Raw genomic sequence first — 21,893 nt, forward strand, 5'->3', positions numbered from 1 at the left:
CTCTCTCTGCCTGTGGCTCCCCCTGCTTGTGCTCTCTCTGTGTCAAATAAACAAAACAAAACAAAAAATTTATTTTAAGATTTTATTTATTTATAAATCACAAGTAGGCAGAGAGGCAGGCAGAGAGAGAGAGGGAAGCAGGCCCCCTGCTGAGCAGAGAGCCTGATGCGGGACTTGATCCCAGGACTCTGGGATCATGACCTGAGCCAGAGGCAGAGGCCTAGCCCACTGCACCACCCAGGCACCCAACAAAACAAAATCTTAAGAAAAAAAAAAAAATAGAGATGAGAAAAATATACTAAGATAATAATAACCAAAGCAATAGGCAAATGTATACAAAAAGGAAGAAGGCATGCAATATTGGTATAAGAGAAATCAAAGCTAAAAGTATAAAGTGGGACAAAAATAGACAACTGATAATTTATAAAAAATACAATCCATCTATAGTGTACAATCCAATAATAATCTTTACTTTCTATTAATAAGTCACCAAATGGCCTAGAAATAAGTAACACACTGATAGTAACACACAGAGAAATCTGTAAACACATTAAATGATATTAATAGAGCTTTTTCTAAGAAATAGATCAAGTAGACCAAAATAATCTTAGGCCATAGAACACTGGATTAACACAATAGAAAAGCTTGACCCAATAGAGACATATAGAATTTTATGCAAACAAATACACAAAACAGAGAATTAATATCTCAAACATATTTGCAACATTCAAAAAATATAACCACACATTAGGTCAAAACAAAATCTAAGTATACTGCAAAAGGCAGACATAATATAGGCCATTTTCTCTGATCATCATGCATTAATATTAGAAATTAAATATCAAACAATTACCAAAAAGCAACTCACCATAAGGAAACTTAAAAACTTCATTTTATATAATCCTTGGAATAAAATGAAAATCAAACCAAATTACATTTAGAAAAACATACATAAAAACCTAGGATATGGCCAAATCAAGAGAAAACTTTGAAGTTTGAATGTATATATTGGAAAATAAGAAATAGTGGCAAAAACTGATAAAAGGATAAAATTCCAAGAGCTAGAGAAAGTAGGAGCCTGCTTCTCCCTCACCCTCACCCTCCACCACTCCCCCAGCTCATCACATACTCTCTAATAAATAAATCAAATCTTTAAAAAAAAAAAAGATTTCATCTGAGAGAGAGAGAGACAGCACAAGCTTGAGTTGGGGAAGGCGCAGAGGAAGAGGGAATAGATGACTCCCCACTGAGCAGGGAATGCCATGCAGTGCTCAATCCCAGGACCCTGGGATCATGTCCGGAGCTAAAGGCAGAGGCTTAACTTACTAAGCCACCTAGACACCCCTAAAAAACTTTTTTAAAAAGCTAATAAAGGAGGGGCACCTGGTGGCTCTGTGGGTTAAGGCCTCTGCCTTCGGCTCAGGTCATGATCTCAGGGTCCTGGGATCGAGCCCCGAGTCGGGTTCTCTGCTCAGCGGGGAGCCTGCTTCCACCCTCTCTCTCTGCCTGCCTCTCTGCCTACTTGTGATCTCTCTCTCTGTCAAATAAATAAATAAAATCTTTTAAAAAAAGGGAAAAAGGGGGCGCCTGGGTGGCTCAGTGGATTGAGCCGCTGCCTTCGGCTCAGGTCATGATCTCAGTGTCCTGGGATCGAGCCCCGCATTGGGCTCTTTGCTCAGCGGGAGCCTGCTTCTCTCTCTCTCTCTCTGCCTGACTCTCCACCGACTTGTGATCTCTCTCTCTGTCAAATAAATAAATAAAATCTTAAAAAAAAAAAAAAAAAGGGAAAAAAAAAAGAAAAGTCCTTTAAAAAAAAAAAGCTAATAAAGGAATATTATGAATAACTCTATACCTATACATTTGATAACCTCGATTAAATAGACCAATTCCTGGAGCACCTGACTGGCTCAGTTGGTAGAGCATGTGACTCTTGATCTCAGGGCCCTGAGTTAAACCCAACACTGTGAGTAGAGCTTACTTTTAAAAAATAAATCAAATAAATAAATAAATAAATAAATAGACCAATTCCTTAAAAAAACAAAATCTGGGACACCTGGGTGGCTCAGTCAGTTAAGCCGATGCCTTCAGCTCTGGTCATGATCCCAGAGTCCTGGGATCGAGTCCCACATCGGGCTCCTTGCTCAGTGGGGAGCCTGCTTCTCTCTCTGCCTCTGCCTGCCCCTCTGCCTGCTTATGCTCTCTGTCTCTCTCTTTCTCTGACAAATAAATAAATAAATTAGTCTCGGAAAAAAAAATCTGCCAAAATGCATACAAAAAGAAATAGTTGGAATATCCCTTTATCTATTAAGGAAGCTTAATAAATAATTAATAATGTTCCAAAACAGAAAGCACCAAGCCAAAAAAGGTTCACTGGTGAATGCTACCAAACATTAAAGAAAGAAATTATACCCGTTCTCCACAATCCCATCCAGAAGATAGAAGCAGAGGGAACACTTCCTAACTTATCAATGAGACCAATATTAGTCTAATACCAGAGTCCTGGGATCAAGTCCCGCATTGGGCTCCCTGCTCATTGGGGAGTCTACTTCTCCCTCTGCCTACCAACCCACTTAAGGCTTTCTCTCTCTCTCTATCTCTATCTCTCTCTCTCTCTCCCTCTCAAATAAATAAATAAAATCTTTTTTGTTTTTTAATATGTGTAAAGGAACGGCCAACAGACACATGAAAACATGTCCAACATCATTCACCATCAGGGAAATGCAAACCAATATCACACCTCGTAACTATCAGAATGGCTAAAATCAAAACACAAGAAACAACAAGTACTGGGGAGGATGTGAAGAAAAGGGAACCCTCATGCACTGTTGGTGGGAATGCAAACTGGTTTAGCCACTGCGGAAAACAATACAGAGATTCCTCAAAAAATATAAAACAGAATTACCATATGATCCAGTAATTCTGTTACTGGATATTCACCCAAAGAATACAAAAACACTAATTCAAAAAGATATATGCACTCCTATGTTTACTGAAGCATTATTTACAATAGCCAAAATATGGAAGCAACCTAAGTGTCCATCATTAGATGGATGCATAAAGAAGATGTGGTATAAAAAAAAAAAAAAAAAAAAAGATGTGGTATATATCTACAACAGAATATTATTCAGCCATTAAAGAGAATGAAATTATTGCCATGTGCAACAACATAGATGGATCTAGAAGGTATAATGCTAAATGAAATAAGTTAAAGACAAATACCATATGATTTCACTCATATGTATAACTTAAGAAACAAAACAAACCAACAGAAAAAAAAAAAGAGAAAAAAGCCAGAAAACAGACGCAACTATAGAGAACAAACTGAGAGTTACCAAAGGGGAGGTGGGCTGGGGGATGGATGAAATAGGTGAAGGGTGGGACGCCTGGGTGGCTCAGTTGGTTGGACGACTGCCTTCGGCTCAGATCATGATCCTGGAGTCCCGGGATCGAGTCCCACATCGGACTCCCAGCTCCATGGGGAGTCTGCTTCTCTCTCTGACCCTCTCCTCATTCATGCTCTCTCTCACTGTCTCTCTCTCAAGTAAATAAATAAAATCTTTAAAAAAAAAAAAAAAGAAATAGGTGAAGGGAATGAAGAGTACTTATCATCATGAGCACTGAGTAACATACAGAACTGCTGAATCACTATGATATACCTGAAACTAACATAACACTGTACATTAACTATATTGGAATTACATTTCTTTTTTAAAAATGATTTCAGTAGACATTTCTCTAAAGAAGATACATAAGAGGCCAATAAGCACGAGAAAAGATACTAAACATCATTAATCACTAGAAAAATGCAAATCAAAGCCACAATGAGATATCACTTCACATCCACTAGGTTTGCTACATTTTATTTTTTTTTTATATTTTATTTATTTATTTGACAGAGAGAGAGAGAGATCACAAGTAGGCAGAGGTAGGCAGAGAGAGAGGTGGAAGCAGGCTCCCTGCTGAGCAGAGAGTCCGATGTGGGGCTCGATCCCAGGACTCTGGGATCATGACCCGAGCCGAAGGCAGAGGCTTTAACCCACTGAGCCACCCAGGCGCCCAAGTTTGCTACATTTTAACAAATGAAAAACAACAAGTGTTGGTGAAACTATGTAAAAATTGCAACTCTAATGCATTGCTGGTGGGGATGTAAAATGGTGTAGTCGCTGTGGAAAAGAGTATGCTGGTTCCTTTGAAAGTTAAAAATAGGCTAAGTGAAATAAGGCAGTTACAAAAAGACAAATACTGTATGATTTTGCTTATATAAGGTATCTAGAGTAGTCAGACTCACAGAAACAAAGTAGAATGGTTGCTGTCAGAAGCTGGGAGACGAAGGAAGGAAAGAGTTGTTTGATTTGTAGAGTTTCAGTTTTATATGATGAGAAAGTTCTGGAGATTGGTTATACAACAGTGTGAATATACTTAAGACTACTTAACTGTACACTTAAAAATGGTTGACAGTAAGTTTTATGTTATGTGTATTTGACCACAATTTTTAAAACGTTAAATACAGGGCCACCTGGGTGGCTCAGTTGGTTAAGTGACTGCCTTTGGCTCAAGTCATGATCCCAGAGTCCCAGGATCGAGTTCTGCCTTGGGCTCCCTGCTCCTCGGGGAGTCTGCTTCTCCCTCTGACCTTCTCCCGTCTCATGCTCTCTCACTCTCTCTTTCTCTCTCTCTCAAGTAAATAAAATATATATTTTTTAAAGTTAAACACAGAATTGTTATATGACCCAGGAATTTCACTAACAGTTAAATACCCAAAATAACTTGAGTGCAGGAACTCAGATACTTGTACACTAATGTTCATAGCAGCATTATTCACAATAACCAAAAGGTGGAAACAACCCAGATGTCTACCAACAGAATGGATAAACATAATGTGGTAGACACAGACAATACGATATTATTCAGCCATAAAAAAATTATTCAGCCATAAAAATTCTGATATATGCTACAATGTGGATTAAATTTACCCTAAGTGAAATAAGCCAGACAAATACTGTTTGATTCCATTAATATGAGGTACCTACAAAAGGAAAATTCACAGGGAAAGAAAACAGAACAGTTAATAGGGACTGGGGGCAGGAGGACATGGGAAGTTATTATTCAATGAGGTACAAACTTTCTGTTTGGGATGATGAAAAAGTTCTGGAAAGAGATAATGGTGATGGTTGCATATAACATCACAAATGTACGTAATGCTACTGAACTATGTACTTAATACGGTTAAAATGGTAAATTTATGTTATATATATTTTACCACATTAAAAAAAAAGAGAAAATAGAAGGAAAAGTATAAGAAATGGTGAGTGGAGGCAATGCTATGGAGGTGTTTTGAGTCCAAAAGAAGAACATAAGGGAGGCGTACCAGGGCGGCTCAGTTGGGTTAAGCCTCTGACTCTTGATTTTGGCTCAGGTCCTGACCTCAGGGTCATGAGACTGGGCCCGGCATCAGGATCCACACTGGGCGTGGAATCAGCTTAAGATTCTCTCTGCCTCCCTCCCTACAAGCTCTTTCTCTCTTTCTAAAGAAAAGAAGAGAAAGAGAGAACATGAGGGAGTATAGCTATAGGGGATGTTTGGGTCAAAATATGTTTTTCCCTGTTTAAAGTTTTTTTTAAGGTAAGAGAAATAAATAGAAGGTTTAGAAGTTAATGGGAATCATTTAACAGAAAGTGAAATATGATATAGGAAAGAGAGGGGAGAATTTCTTAGGTAATGTTTTTGAGTAGGCAACTAGAAAAATGATATAGAATACAAATGGAAATATGGCTGAGATTTTAACATGGGCAGTTCATCCATAGTGACAAGTATAAAGGCTGAGTAGGTGGGGAAGATATGGGTTAGTAGCTATTTGTGGGGACTGCAGGCTTCTCCTGCAGAAGTTCTCCAGCTTCCTTCAGTTTTCTCAGTGAATTAGCAAGCAAGTTCATCACTGAGAAAAAATACTGAATGTCATATGAGAGAAGAAAAAGTATGAAATAATGTTCTGGAAGAATAAATGAATCAGGAAAATATGAACATTTGGGAGCACCAAGTGCCCAGCTTTATTAAAAATAACCAAATAGGGGCACCTGGGTGGCTCAGTGGGTTAAAGCCTCTGCCTTCGGCTCCGGTCATGATCTCAGGGACCTGGGATCGAGTCCCGCATCGGGCTCTCTGCTCAGCCGAGAGCCTGCTTCCTCCTCTCTCCCTCTCTGCCTGCCCCTCTGCCTACTTGTGATCTCTATCAAATAAATAAATAAAATCTTAAAAAAAAACAAAACAAATAAAAACTGTATGTGTCGGTATATATGTGTGTATATATCTTCTTTTTTTTTTTTAAAGATTTTATTTATTTATTTGACAGAGAGAAATCACAAGTAGATGGAGAGGCAGGCAGAGAGAGAGGGAAGCAGGCTCCCTGCTGAGCAGAGAGCCCGATACGGGACTCGATCCCAGGACCCTGAGATCATGACCTGAGCCAAAGGCAGCGGCTTAACCCACTGAGCCACCCAGGCGCCCCATGTATATATCTTCTTATATGTATACACAAAATTCTATATATGTATATAAGATGTATATGTCTAAGCAGAGAAAAGGGTCCAGAAGTATACATATCAAATTATTAATAGTGCAAAGAGAGAGAAAGAGAGGGCGGGAGGGTAAAAGAGACTCCTGTATTATTTGAGGTTTTGATCAGTATGTCAGTTTTATAATTAAAATAAAATAGATGTTAACAGTTTTGTTTTTTTTTTTTTAATTTCATTTATTTGACAGAGATACAGTGAGAGAGGGAACACAAGCAGGGTAGTGGGAGAGGGAGAAGCAGGCTCCCCACCGAGCAGGGAGCTCCCAATGCAGGGCTCTATCCCAGGATCCTGGGACCATGACCGAAGCCGAAGACAGATGCTCGACGACTGAGCCACCCAGGCACCCCAATAGTTGTTTTGTTTTGTTTTTTTATTAAAACTAGAGCCTTTATAAATGTCTCTGGAGAGATGGGAGAGGAAAAACAGGATATAAATAACCATTATATACAACTCCCAATGGTAAAATTCTCCCACCCACCCTTTCCTCAAAGTGTCTGAGGCAGAGTTTAGGCACCACCAAGTAAATACAAAAAATATCCAGGTTCTGACTACAGGCGCTGATGAAAAATGGGCAGGTCAGGCCTCCCGGGCATAAATAGAAGGAGTAGATATGATGTAAACCACACAAGAATCTCCGTCTTCAGGGTGATTCCAATCTGTTGGCTGGCTCAGGCCATCCCCAGAACCCTCCTGAGTTCTCCTGTTGTTGAGTGCATCTGGGAGCACATGCACTGAAGACTCCAGGGTCCCCACCAGCAAGCAAGACCCAGTTTCCTTCCCAGGGGCACACCAAGGAACAGGAAGAGTGCAGCACTGGCCAGGCCCACAGCCACCAGCAGTCCCAAGCCAAAGGGGAGGACAGTTTAGAACACTAATCAAGATCCATAGCACCCTCACCCCAATTAGGTAAAGCCTATGTACTAATTATACACAGTTATCAACTTGGCAGTAAAGGTGATTATCAATAAGCCAAAATGAGAAAAGCAGAGGCATCACTCACCTTGAACACTTCAGAGAAGAAGCCAGACCCTATTTTTTCACAGGTGAAGTCATCCAAACGTGTCAGTCTAGAAAAGGCACTTATAAGAGCTCGATATGAAGATGGCCAAACTCTTCCCACTTGGGTTATATTCCCATCTCCTCCACCACCTCCTTCAAAATCTTCAAGACGCTCCACACGTGGAGGAAAGCCTGCAATTGAATTCCGTTTGCTCCGATCCATAGTCTCAATAATCACTTTTTTCTTCTTTTAAGAAGGAACTCCACACATAATAAAATTTTGTTGAGTTTTACTTCTCTTCCGGTTTGACACTAAATGAGAGATCAGAAAGGTATTTCACTAAAACTATGAATGATTACATACATGCAAATTAATGAATTATCAACGTAAAAATATTTCCTCTTTCACGTTCTAGCTCTTGAATTTCAGATTTAAAAAAAATACTTTATGGGGCACCTGTGTGGCTCAGTGGGTTAAGCCTCTGCCTTTGGCTCAGGTCATGATCTCAGGGTCCTGGGATTGAGCCCCGCATCAGGCTCTCTGCTCAGAAAGGGCGCCTTCTTCTCCCTCTCGCTCTGCTGCTCTGCCTACTTGTGATCTCTCTCTCTTTCTGTCAAGTAAATAAATAAAATCTTTAAAATAAAAAAAAACACTTTATACCTTTACCCTCAAAAAATACTTATATATTTAAAGCCCAAGACATAGTCAGTCTTTAATATGAGTAGACTATAATAAAGATCATCAATTACATTCTAAAAAACAAAATAACATGGGTGCCTGGATGGCTTAGTCGTTAAGCATCTGCCTTCGGCTCAGGTCATGATCCAGGGTCCTAAGATCAAGCCCCGCATCAGGCTCCCAGCCCCACGGAAAGCCTGCTTCTCCCTCTCCCACTCCCCTGCTTGTATTCTCTCTTTCAAATAAATAAGTAAAATCTTTTTAAATTTTTTTTTCAAAAAAATAAAAGCATATGTTCATACCAATGCCTTTCATAGCCTACATTACATAATTTTCTCTTCATTTGAAAAATTAAGTCCAAATATATCAATGATGAATATTTTATACCATAAAATTGTATTATTTTATTTCATTTAAAGATTTTACTTTTATTTATTATTAGACAGAGAGAGAGCAGGAGGGAGAGGGAGAGAGAATCTGGAACTGATTCAGCACTGAGCACAGAGCCAGATGAGAGGCTTGATCCCACAACTGTGAAATCATGACCTGAGCTAAAACCAAGAGTTGGAGGCTTGAATGAGCCACCCAGGCACCCCAAAATTAATTTTAAAAGAAGAAAACACAAAAATTTTAAAAGAAGAAAACCAGGGCTCCTGGGTGGCTCAGTGGGTTAAGCAACCGGCTCTTTTTTTTTTTTTTTTTTTTTAAGATTTTTATTTATTTGACACAGACACAGTGAGAGGGAACACAAGCAGGGGGAGTAGGGGAGGGAGAAGCAGGCTTCCTGAGGAGCAAGGAGCCCGATACGGGGCTCATCCCGGGACTCCAGGATCATGACCTGAGCTGAAGGCAGACGCTTAAAGACTGAACCACCCAGGCACCCCTAGCAACCAGCTCTTGATTTCTGCTCAGGTCATGATATCAGTGTCGTGAGATCAAACTCAGTGAGGAGACTGCTTAACTTTCTCTCTCCCTCACCCTTTGTACCCCCACCCCCTGCTCACACATTCTCTCTAAAATAAACAAATCTTTAAAAAAAAAAAAAAGAAAAAGAAAACCATTATCTAAAAGCAACTTAAAAATTTATTACTAATTAAACAGTACAGTCTAGCAGAAATGACTATTGAAGGCTCCATTCCATCTGGTGCAGTGATTAAGAATAAAAATGCAAACCCATGTTTTCTTTTAGCCATCTCTCCCTACTTCTACTTTTTTCCAAGAGGAAAACAAGGGTGACTATAATTTGGACAGAGACAGAGAAGGGGAAAAAACTCAACTTTAGAAAAATAAATTACAAAATACCAAAGTTAAAACTATATAAAGCATAGATGCCTCTGAAATTACTGATTGGATTATATCTACTGACGTCTTCATTTTGAATGAGATACGCTATTAACCTCCATGATGCTCTCAATTTTTCCTGGGGGGGGGGCTCGCAGATTCTTTTCTCTATTCTAAAGCTAGACAGAATTGCTCATTGCAGCTCAACAGGTCTGAGAGGAGGTAAGGAATATCTAATAGCAACTAAATTGGTTTGGTTGGAGCTCTTACAAGTTTCATGACAGCACAATAGGCTGAAATTTTTGATATTTTTATTTTGAAAAACAAATAACTTATACCTTGGCTCATGAAACTTTCCAAGGCAGGGAGTATTAATTTAAAAGGCAGGGAAGTCTAGGTGGCTCAGTAGGCTAAGTGTCTGCCTTTGGCTCAAGTGATGACCCCAGGGTCCTAGAATAAAGTCTCACATCAGGCTCCTTGCTCAGTGGGGAGCCTGCTTCTTCCTCTGCCTGCTGCTCCCCCTGCCTATGCTCTCTCTCTCTCTCTGAAAAATAAATAAAAACTTAAAATAATAATAATAAATAAATAAGTGGTATATGCTTATAGAAACTCCTGCACATAAGCATAGGGGACATGAACAAGGATATTCATTTCAGGGGTGCCTGGGTGGCTCAGTGGGTTAAGCCTCTGCCTTTGGCTTAGGTCATGATCTCAGGGTCCTGGGATCAAGCCCTACATCAGGCGCTCTGCTCACTGGGGAGCATGCTTCCCCTCTCTCTCTCTCTGCCTGCCTCTCTGCCTACTTGTGATCTCTCGCTCTCTCTCTGTCAAATAAATAAATAAATAATCTTTTTTAAAAAAGGATATTCATTTCATTTCATTATTGTTTGTAATAAACATGGGGGAGGTACTGCCCAAAGTCAGGCTGTAGGAACAATAAGAAAGTGCAGAATATTTTTCAATGAAATATACAGCATCTACAATGAATGAACTCTATCTAGCAATGCAGAAGTATTTCAAAAGCAGTATGAAGTTGGGTGGAGAAGCAAGTTGTAGTTAGTGGTATAATTAAAATTTAATTTAAAAAATTTTTAAGATTTTATTTATTTATTTGAGAGAGAGAACGCACATGTGAGAGCATGAGTAGGGTGAGGGACAGAGGGAGAGGGAGAAGCAGGCTCCCTGCTGAGCAGAGAGCCTGACTCAGGGATTGATACCAGGTCTCTGGGAGCATGGCTTAAGCTGAAGGAAGCTGCTTAATGGACTAAGACACCCAGCCATCCCCCCACAAAAATTTTTAAGTTAAAAAAAAGGAGGGAGGGTGCCTGGGTGGTTCAGTCAGTTGAGCGGCTGCCTACAGCTCAGGTCATGATCCCAGGGTTCTGGGATTGCTGCCCCCCCATTGGGCTTCTGGCTCAGCAGGGAGCCTACTTCTTCCTCTGTTGCTGCTCCCCCTGCCTGTGCTTGTTCGTTCTCTCTCTCTCTCTGTCAAATAAATAAATAATAACCTAAAAAAAAAAAAAAAAAAAAGGAAGTGCAAAGAAAGCTGGGGGAGCAAAACTTAGGAGGACAAAAAAAAAAAGAAACAAAGATGATAAAAAGAAACAAAGAAGGACACTACACATGATAAAGGAAACAATTCAACAAGAGGATGTAACAATCATAAATATTTCTGCACCCTGCATGGGAGCTTCTAAATACATAAAGGAACTATTAACAGACATAGAGGAAGAACTTGACAGTGATACAATAATAGCAGGAAACTTTAACACCCTACTTACATCAACAGATAGATCAGATATAAAATCAACAAGAAAATAGTGTCTTTGAAGGACACCTTGGACCAGATGGACCTATCACATATATTCAGAAATTCAATAAAAAAACAGTGGAATACACATTTTTTTCAAGTGCTCATGGAACAATCTCCAGAACAGATCACATGTTAGGCCACAAAACAAGTCTCAAAAAATTGAAAGACTGAAATCATATCATGCATTTTTTCTGACCACAACAGTATGAAACTAGAAATCAATCACAAGAAAGAATCTGGAAAGAACACAAATACATGGAAGCTAAACGACATGCTAGTAAACAATAAATGGGTCAACCAAGAAATTGAAGAAGAAATTTAAAAATACATGGAGATAAATGAAAACAAAAACACAACTGTCCAAAATCTTTGGGATGCAGTAAAAGCTGTTTTAAAAGAGAAGATTAGAGCCATACAGGCCTACTTTAAGAAGCAAGAAGAATCTCAAATAAACAACCTAATCTTACATCTAAAGGAGCTAGGAAAAGAAGAACAAAGCCTAAAGCCAGCAGAAGGAAGATAATAATAATGAGTGTAGAAATAAGTGAAATTGAAACTAAAAAATAGAACAGATTGATGAAACCAGGAACTGATTCTTTGAAAAGATCAACAAAATTAATAAATCTTTAGCTAGACTCATCAAAAAATGAAGAGAGGGGACTCAAAAAAATCAGAAATAAAGGAGAAGAAATAAAAACCAATGCCAAGAAATACAAAAGACTGGAAGAGAATATTATGAAAAATTATATGCCAACAAATTGGACAACCTAGAAAAAATGGATCAATTCCTACAAACACATAACCTAACCAAAACTGAATCATAAAGAAATAAGAAAATTTAAACAGACTGATAACTAGCAATGAAATTGAATCAGTAATCAAAAAACTTCCAACAAACAAAAGTTCAGGACCAGAGGGCTTCATAGGTGAATTTTATCAAACATTTAAAGAATGTCCTATTCTTTAGGCTCAGTCAGTTAAGTCAGTTAAGCATCTGCCTTTGGTTCAGGTCATGATCTCAGGATCCCAGAATCGAGCCCCACAGTAGGCTCCCCACTCAGCAGGGAGTCTGCTTCTCCCTCTGCCCCTCCTCTGCTCATGCTCTCTCTCTCTCTCACTCTCTTGCATTCTCAAATAAATAAAATCTTAAAAAAAAAAGACATGACTGAAAAAATGTGAAAAAAATGTGAATCTCGTTTTTTTAATTTTTTAAAAATTTTTCTTAAAGATTTCATTTATTTATTTGACAGAGAGAGAGATATCACAAGTAGACAGAGAGGCAGGCAGAGAGAGACGGAGAAGCAGAGAGCCCAATGCTGGGCTCAATCCCAAGACCCTGATCATGACCTGAGCTGAAGGCAGCAGCTTGATTCACTGAGCCACTCCGGTGCCCCCAGATCTCATTTTAAAGAGACTACTTGATTCAAAAGATTACACTCTGTTGATCAAGAATAATTAATTTTGGGGGCACCTGGGTGGCTCAGTTGGTTGAGTGGCTGCCTTCACTCAGGTCATGATCCCAGGGTCCTGGGATCGAGCCCCATAACAGATTCCCTGCTCAGTGGGGAACCTGCTTTTCCCTCCCCCTCTGCCTGCCACTCTGCCTAACTGGTACTCTCTACCTCTCTGTCAAATAAATAAATAAAATCTTTTAAAAATAATAATAATAATAATAAATTTTCCCATGACAAGATGGCTCCATCCATGCTTCTCCTGATAGTCTAAGGATCAGAAGGACTGTCCATGATAAATGGACCACATTTTATAGAAAGCACATTGTTTCCAAGGTAATCTGGGAAACATTGCAAAGTCTATACCTTTAGTAAGGATAGCACTTTGTTTGCCTGGGGCAATGGAAAAAAAAATAAATATTATCAATGTCACTAACAAGGGACTACGACTCCTTTGATCTTTTGCCTTGAGTTCTCCCAAAATCATTGTACTGGCAATGTGGCACAGCTGGGATCCCCAACTGCACCTTTATGATATGAAAACTGGTATATGTTTGAAGTCTTTCATCCAGAAAAAAATGCAAAATTATTGTCCATCCTGGTCAAGAAATGAAACTATTTGTATTGGAAATGTTAACAATTAAGTTCACTTATTTGAAAACAATTTTATGGAGCTCCTGGCTGGCTCAGTCACTAAGTGTCTGCCTTCAGTTCAGGTCATGATCCCAAAGTCCTGGGATAGAGCCCCACATCAGGCTCCCTGCTCAGCAGAAAGTCTGCTTCTCCCCCTCCCACTCCCCCTGCTTGTATTTCCTCTTTCACTCTCTCTCTCTCTGTAAAATGAATAAATAAAATCTTAAAAAAAAAAATTTTACTATGGAAAGATTTATGAAATAAATTTACTATTTATTATAAATGTACACAGTTTTATTGCCTTACATGGCATCATAGGATTTTCCTAAATACTGTTAATATATTAAGAATTGCTGTTATAGGGCGCCTGGGTGGCTCAGTGGGTTAAGCCGCTGCCTTCGGCTCAGGTCACGATCTCGGGGTCCTGGGATCGAGTCCCACATCGGGCTCTCTGCTCAGCAGGGAGCCTGCTTCCCTCTATCTCCCTCTCTGCCTGCCTCTCCATCTGCTTGTGATCTCTCTCTGTCAAATAAATACATAAAACCTTTTAAAAAAAAAAGAATTGCTGTTATATTAATTCACTTGAATAACTCTTGTATGTCTAAGTGCTAGTGAAATTCTATAACAGGGATTTTCATTTTTTTAAGATTTTATTTATTTGAGGGGCACCTGGGTGGCTCAGTGGGTTAAAGCCTCTGCCTTCAGCTCAGGTCATGATCCCACAGTGCTGGGATCGAGCCCCACATTGGGCTCTCTGTTACCAGAGAGCCTGCTTCCCCCATCTCTCTGCCTGCCTCTCTGCCTACTTGTGATCTCTGTCAAATAAATAAAAACAAAATCTTAAAAAAAAAAAAAAAGATTTTATTTGAGAGAGAAAGAGAACATAAGCAGGAGGAAGGATAGAGAGAGAAAGACAAGCAGACTTCCCGCTAAGCGGTGAACCTGATGCAGGGCTCAATCCAAGGACCCTGAGATCAGGAACTGAATCAAAGTCAGTTGCTTAACCAACTGAGCCACCAGGCACCCCCAGAGATTTCCTTTTATAATAAGTTTTTATTACCAACAATCATGATTAAATTAAGGCATTTTCCAAAAAAAAAGAATAGTTTTCAGCATGTAAAACTCTGGTATTCTTAAATGAAAACTTGTGTGATCTGCTTCACTAAAAATATTTCAAGGGGAAACAAGGGACATGTGAAAATTTACAGGGAAGAAGGTCCTTGTCAGGGAGAAGTTATTGTCACAATGGTGAGGGTGTGGGGTGGGCACTACTGGCATTTTAGTGGGCAGGGTCCAGGGAAGCTAAATGTCCTACAATGCACACAATAGTCCTGCACAACAAAGAATTGTCCTGCCCTAAATGCCAGTAAATGCCCCCACTGAGAAACACGGTGTTAGAAAAGCTTCATCAGTTTGACATGAAACTAGGAAATAGCCTTTAGCATTCTTTCAAAAAAATAACAAAATTATGTTGCTAGCAAGGACACAAATCATTTTTTAGTAACCGCATTCTCAATTTCAATACTTAAAACCTGCAAAGTTCAAAACTTTTGCTTTCTTTTTCTACGTAAGTATGTCTTTTCAAAGGTTAATTTTTGGGGCACCTGAGTGGCTCTGTATCTTTGGCATTTTGAACCTACTCTTAATTTCAGCTCAGGTCATGACTCAGGGTCCTGGGATCTAGGCTCAAAGGCACCATCTCCCTCTCCCTCTGTCCCTCGTCCAAGTCACACATGCACACTCTTTCTCTCTATCTTTTTTTTTTAAGATTTTATTTATTTATTTGACAGAGAGATCAAAAGTAGGCAGAGAGAGGGGGACTGCAGGCTCCCTGCTGAGCAGAGCGCCCGATGCGGGACTCAATTCCAGGACCCCAAGATCATGACTAGAGCCGAAGGCAGAGGCTTAACCCACTGAGCCACCCAGGCACCTCTCTCTCTCTCTCTTTTTTAAATAAATAAATAAATAAATAGACTAGTTTTTTAAAGGCTAATTTATACTGATATTAGAATTGATTTATTTTTCACAAAGAAGGTATAATTAAAAGCTTTGGGGAAAGTAATCTGAAAAGCTATCAATAAAAGAGTAAGCTAAATAATCTATACCCAGTATTATATATCATATCTTTCCAAGTAGTAATTCCATAAATGATTTTCCAGAAAATCAAGGAAAACTTTTTAGGACTCTCAGTTAGATCATACTAACACCTGAAATGCTTCTGGAAATAGTAACTGCAGCCACCATTTACCATGGGCCATGCATTCTACCAAGTGTTTTGCATATGCTATCTCTAGTATTTATGACAACATTACAAAGTAGGTATTATTTCTAATTTAAAAAGTACAAAATTGGGCGCCTGGGTGGCTCAGTGGGTTAAGCCTCTACCTTTGACTCAGGTCATGATCTCGGGGTTCTGGGGTCAAGCCCTGCATCAGGCTCTCTGCTCAACGGGGAGCCTGTTTCCCCCTCTCTCTCTGCCTGCCACTCTGCCTACTTGTGATCTCTGTCTGTCAAATGAATAAATAAAATCTTAAAAAAAAATTTTAAGGGATTTTTTTTAAAGATTTATTTATTTATTTATTTACTTATTTATTTGTTTGAGAGAGAGAGAGAGCGCATGCATGCGAGCAGGGGGGAAGGACAGAAGGGGAGAGAGAGAGATTCTCAAGCAGACTCTGCCCTGAGCACAACCCCACCCTGAGCACAGAGCCCAATGTGGGGCTCGGGCTCACAATCCTGAGAACATGACCTGAGCCAAAAATCAAGAGTCAGATGCTTAACCAACTGAACCGTCCAGGTGTCCCAAGCCTTCCATCATTTAATCACATTCTACAGACATAAAAAGTGGCATTGGTTTAAACAGACGTCTAAAGATGGATGCCAAGCTCACAGAGAAAATATGCCAACTCCCAATCATTCTTCTTTTCCATTCTAATATACAGGATTTGCTGTTTCTTACCCCTTCAACTCTCACAGGTGTGGAGTTCAAATAAAATCCTGCAACTGTCAACCAATAGCAGGCAGGACATGGAAAGTGTCAACCAGCAACCAAAAATTTTCAATATCCATTCAAATATAGAATCATGGCGGCACAAAGTTGGTAATGAAGTCCCACAAGGTGAGTAAAAAGGATTGCTGAGATTTCAGTGGACTTTTATACTCTGGGTATAAAGAGTAGAGAAAGAATAACAAATAATACCCTAATCATACATTTTCTTTCTATTATCATTAGAACTTTTAAAGTCAAACTAAAACAAAGATTGGAAAATAAATTTTTAATTAAAAAATTTTTAAAAAATAAAACAAAGATTGGTGATAGGTAAGATATGGCCCAGAAAACTGGCCATTTTCCAGAATAGGAATACTGACAAGTGCATTAGCTTATCAAGACCAACCACATGGCAAATCTACCTGACAGGTCTGCTCAGCTGCTATCCTTTCTATGGACCAACATAGCAAATACAGACACATTTCAGGATGACTGCCTAATTTAAAATAAAAGCAATACTGCTGAACTTGCCATCCTACTGTGAAATAATGAGTTGCAGTTTCCATTCAAACCAAAGGCAATCTAACATAAAAACTGGCATCCCCTATTTAATTAGCCATGAATTACACAATGACATATATTGCTGTCAGACAGATCAAAAGCCAGTTCTTAAAACTGTATTATCTCTTTCAGATAAACATCTTATCTGCTGTTTTAACTACAATGTACCAGGCCTTAGGTCATGACATAAAACAGAAACTTAGGTTGAAAGTTCTAAAAACATTTAGATTAACTAATCCAATCTTTTGATCAATCCAGGAATCCATACCCCTTTGTTAACTTATTCAAATGTTAATTGGGTTCCTACTAGGTACAAGGCATTATGGTAAGTGCTATAATATTTATTGAGCATTTACAACAATCCACACAGTCTTACAAGTGCTTTATATGTTTAATATTCATAACAGCCCTACAAAATAGATACCATTATTATCCCTGTTTTATAAATGTGGAAACAAAGATGCAAAGGAATTAACCTGTCCAGTTCTTACAGCAAAGAAGTCACAGAGCCAGAATTCAAATCCAGAGCCTATACTCTTTTTTTTTTTTTCAGAGCCTATACTCTTAATCACTATACTACTGTCTCTCTGGGATAAGGATACAGAAAACCAAATAAAACATGACTCAACCCCTCCAGGAGCTTAGTCTCCCCCTGGAAACACAACTGTAAATCAATGAGTACAATACAGTGTGACAATTGCTAACGACAGATTAGAAAGAAGGAGGGCTTAATTAAGGCACTAACATTGAAGACAGAGAATTTGGAGAGAAGATAAGTGGAACTTTAAAATGGTAACTAAATGAAGTAGGAGGTATGAGAGGTACTTAGGATGACTCCAATTTTAACTAGAACCCTTGCCATGTTTCAGATTTGGGTGACTGGGGGAAATGAATAGGCATTCACCAAAAGGAGATTTGTGAATTGATTCAAATTTTCTCCTGGTCTTACTGAGTTTGAGATGCCTAAAGAAATACCAAGTAACAACATTTAGGAAGCAGTTGAAGATAGCACGCTGGAGCTCAGAAGAGAGGATTAGCCTGAGAGTATGAGTAATAGCTAGTATTTACTGAGTTGCTACTATGTGCCAAAGCCCAGTCTCCTTCTTTGTAAGTGAGATAAATGAGATACCTGATCTCAAAAGTGAGATCAGATAAGAGGTGAAGGGAACACCAACATATACAGGACAAAACAGAAACAAAAGAGGTAAAAAATAAAACCAAGAGAAACTATGTCACACAAGCCAAAGGTGGAAATGATTAATATATCAAATACCACAGGTATTCAAATAATATGAGAAAAAGTGTCCACTGGATCGAACAGTACAGAGGCAAGAGTCAACTCAGCCTACTGAAAAAACACCACTAACAAAGAACTCAGTAATTCCTCCAGTGGCTTGTTCTATTATTAGACAGTTCTCTTTTTTTTTTTAATTTTTTATTTTTTATAAACATATATTTGTATCCCCAGGGGTACAGGTCTGTGAATCACCAGGTTTACACACTTCACAGCACTCACCAAAGCACATACCCTCCCCAATGTCCATAATCCCACCCCCTTCTCCCAAACCCCCTCCCCCCAGCAACCCTCAGTTTGTTTTGTGAGATTAAGAGTCACTTATGGTTTGTCTCCCTCCCAATCCCATCCTGTGACAGTTCTCTTTTTTTAAGATTTGTTTATTTGAGAGAGAGAGAGCATGCATGCATGAGCGAGCAGGAAGAGGGACAGAGGGATCATGACCTGAGCCAAAATCAAGAGTGAGAGGCTTAACTGACTGAGCCACCCAGGTGTCCCTATTATTAGAAAGTTCTATTAAAAAAAAAATAATCTTTTCAAAGAAACAAAAGCATAGAGGGACGCCTAGATGGCCCAGTCAGTTAAGAGTCTGCCTTTGGCTCAGGTCATGATCCCAGGGTCCTAGGATCAAGTCCCACATCAGTGGGACTGCCTCCCCACCACCACCTGCCACTTTCCCTGCTTGCGCAATCACAGGCTCACTTGCTCTTTCTCTCTTGCTGGCAAATAAATAAAATCTTCAAAGAGAGAGGAAAGAAAGAAAGAGAGAGAGAGAGAAAGGGAGGGAGGAAGGAAGGAAAGAAAAGAAAAAAGAAAAGGGAAAAGCATAGTGTTCTATTCAAATTCTGAAATTAAGAGTTATAATGACTAGGACACCTGGGTAACTCAGTCAGTTGAACAGCCGACTCTTGATTTCAGCTCAAGACATGATCTCAAGGTCCTGGGACAGAGCCCTGTGATGGGTATGGAGCCTACTTAAGATTTTCTCTCTTGGGGCACCTGGGTGCTCAGTCATTAAGCATCTGCCTTTGGCTCAGATCATGATCCTAGGGTCCTGGGATCGAGCCCCACATTAGGCTTCCTGGTCGGCGGGAAGGCTGCTTCTCCCTCTCCCACTCCCCCTCTCTTGCTGTGTCCCTCTCTGTCAAATAATAAATAAAATCCTTTAAAAAAAAATTCTCTCTCTCTCTCTCGCTCTCTCTTTCCCCCTCCCCATCTGCCCCTCCCCTAGTTCCTGTGCATGCTCTATCTCTTAAAAAAAAAAAAAAAAAAAGAGCTATAATGACTAAATATAGTAATGACACTAGACTGAATCCTGATTTAAAGAAACTAGGTATAAAAGACATCTGTTGAGGGGTGCCTGGGTGGCTCAGTGGGTTAAGCTGCTGCCTTCGGCTCAGGTCATGATCTCAGGGTCCTGGGATCGAGTCCCATGCCGGGCTCTCTGCTCGGTGGAGAGCCTGCTTCCTCCTCTCTCTCTCCCTGCCTCTCTGCCTACTGTGATCTCTCTCTGTCAAATAAATAAATAAATAATCTTTAAAAAAAAAAAAAAGACAGCTGTTGAAATTTTAATAAGGACTACTATTAGATAGTAGAAAATTATTTTTTTATATTTTTAATTTTTAAAAAAGATTTATTTATTTGAGAAAAAGAGAGCATGGGCAGGGAGTAACAGAGTAGAGAGATAAGCAGACTGCCCACTGAGCAGGGAGCTGGATACAGGGCTCAATCCTAGGACCCAGGGATCATGACCTGAGCCAAAGGCAAACTTTTAACCAACTGAGCCACCCAGGTGAAGCCACAACAAAGAAAATTGTTTTTATTTATTTTTTTTTAGTAATCTCTACACCCAGTGTGGGGCTCAAACTCACAATCCTAAAATCAAGAATCACATGCTTTCCAACTGAGCAAGCCAGGCACCACGATGATAGTAGAAAATCATTATTTTGTTTAAGTGTGACAATGACATTAGGATTATATAAGACTATTTTGGAAGAAAGAGGTGAAATAGCATGTTTGCATTTGCATTAAAATATATCAGAAAGAGATGTAGCAAATTTTACAAAAAGTTAACAACTGGGGCGCCTGGGTGGCTCAGTGGGTTAAAGCCTCTGCCTTCAGCTCAGGTCATGATCCCAGGGTCCTGGGATCGAGCCCCGCATGGGGCTCTCTGCTCAGCAGGGAGCCTGCTTCCTCCTCTCTCTCTGCCTGCCTCTCTGCCTCTTATATATGGGAGATGGATAAATGGGTGTTACATTTTTCTCATAATAACAAAAACAAAAAGGCTTCACAAACAAAAGATAAATATTTTGTCAATAAAAACTCGAGGGACGCCTAGGTGGCTCAAGTCAGCTAAGCATCTGCCTTCTTCTTAGGACATGATCTTGGGGTCCTGGGATCGAGTTCCCCCTTCAGACTCCCTGCTCAGGGGAAGAGTCTGCTTTTCCCTCTCATTGTCCCCCTCTGTGTTCTCCCTCTCTATCTCTCAAATAAATAAATAAAATCTTTAAAAAGAAAATCCAGCACATGATATAGGTATACCTTATTTTACTGTGCTTCACAGATACTGCTTTTATTTTTTTTTCCCCAAATTGAAGTTTTAGCACTCCTGCATTGATTAACTCTATTGGCACCATTTTTCCAACCGCATTTCCTCACGTCATCTTTCTCTGTCACATTTTGGTAATTCTCAAAATACCGCAAACTTTTTCATTATTGTATTTATTATGGTGATCTGTGATCTTTGATGTTACTAATTGTCTGGGGACACCACAAACTGTACCATGTAAGATGGAGAACCTAACTGAATGTTCTGTGTTCTAACTGCTCCACCAACCAGCTTTTCCCTCTTTCTCCCTCTCCTTGGGTCTCCCTATTTCAGGAGACACAATATTGAAATGTGGACAGTTGGGCGCCTGGGTGGCTCAGTGGGTTAAGCCGCTGCCTTCGGCTCAGGTCATGATCTCGGGGTCCTGGGATCGAGTCCCGCATCGGGCTCTCTGCTCGGCAGGGAGCCTGCTTCCTCCTCTTTCTCTCTGCCTGCCTCTCTGCCTACTTGTGATCTCTCTCTGTCGAATAAATAAATAAAATCTTAAAAAAAAAAAAGAAAGAAATGTGGACAGTTAAGTTTGACTTTCAAGTCTTATTAGTTAAAAAACACATTTTATAAAGCTACAGCTGCTATAGGAAGTGACTCCTTTGATGGATCCAGGCAAAGTAAATTGAAAATCTTCTGGGAAGGATTCACCATTCTAGATGCCAATAAGAACATTTGTGATTCATGGGAAGAGGTCAAAACCACAATATTAGCAAGAGTTTGGAAGCAGTTGATTCCAATCCTCATGGAAAATTTTGAGGGATTCAAGATGTCAGGTGGAGGATGTAACTGCAGACAGGGTAGAAATAGCAAGAAAACTAGAATTAGAAGTGGAGCCTGAGAGGGTGCCTGGGTGGCTCAGTCAATTAACCATCTGCCTTCAGCTCAGTTAATGATCTCAGAGTACTGAGATCAACCAGGGCAGGCTCCCTCACCCCCCTCCCCCTCTGCCCTTCCCCCTGCTCATCCTTGCACTCCCTCACTCGCTCGCTCTCTCTCCCATGTCCTCTCTCAAATAAGTTAAA

At 39.7% G+C, this 21,893-nt stretch overlaps 1 protein-coding gene across 2 annotated transcripts in view; it reads right to left on the reverse strand.

Moving 5' to 3' along the window:
* Positions 1-21,893, reverse strand: part of TESK2 (testis associated actin remodelling kinase 2) — a 132,873-nt gene that overhangs the window by 100,193 nt on the left and 10,787 nt on the right. For both annotated transcript variants that reach the window (XM_004740448.3, XM_004740449.3), the window contains exon 2: positions 7,573-7,883. In XM_004740448.3, coding sequence (XP_004740505.1) covers positions 7,573-7,794 — 222 coding nt within the window. In that variant the 5' untranslated portion in view covers positions 7,795-7,883. The remainder of the gene's footprint in view (positions 1-7,572; positions 7,884-21,893) is intronic.

This window comes from Mustela putorius, unplaced genomic scaffold (assembly GCF_011764305.1).
Source record: "Mustela putorius furo isolate JIRA1106 unplaced genomic scaffold, ASM1176430v1.1 tig00003853_pilon_pilon_pilon, whole genome shotgun sequence".
In the NCBI taxonomy this organism is placed as follows: Eukaryota; Metazoa; Chordata; class Mammalia; order Carnivora; family Mustelidae; genus Mustela; species Mustela putorius.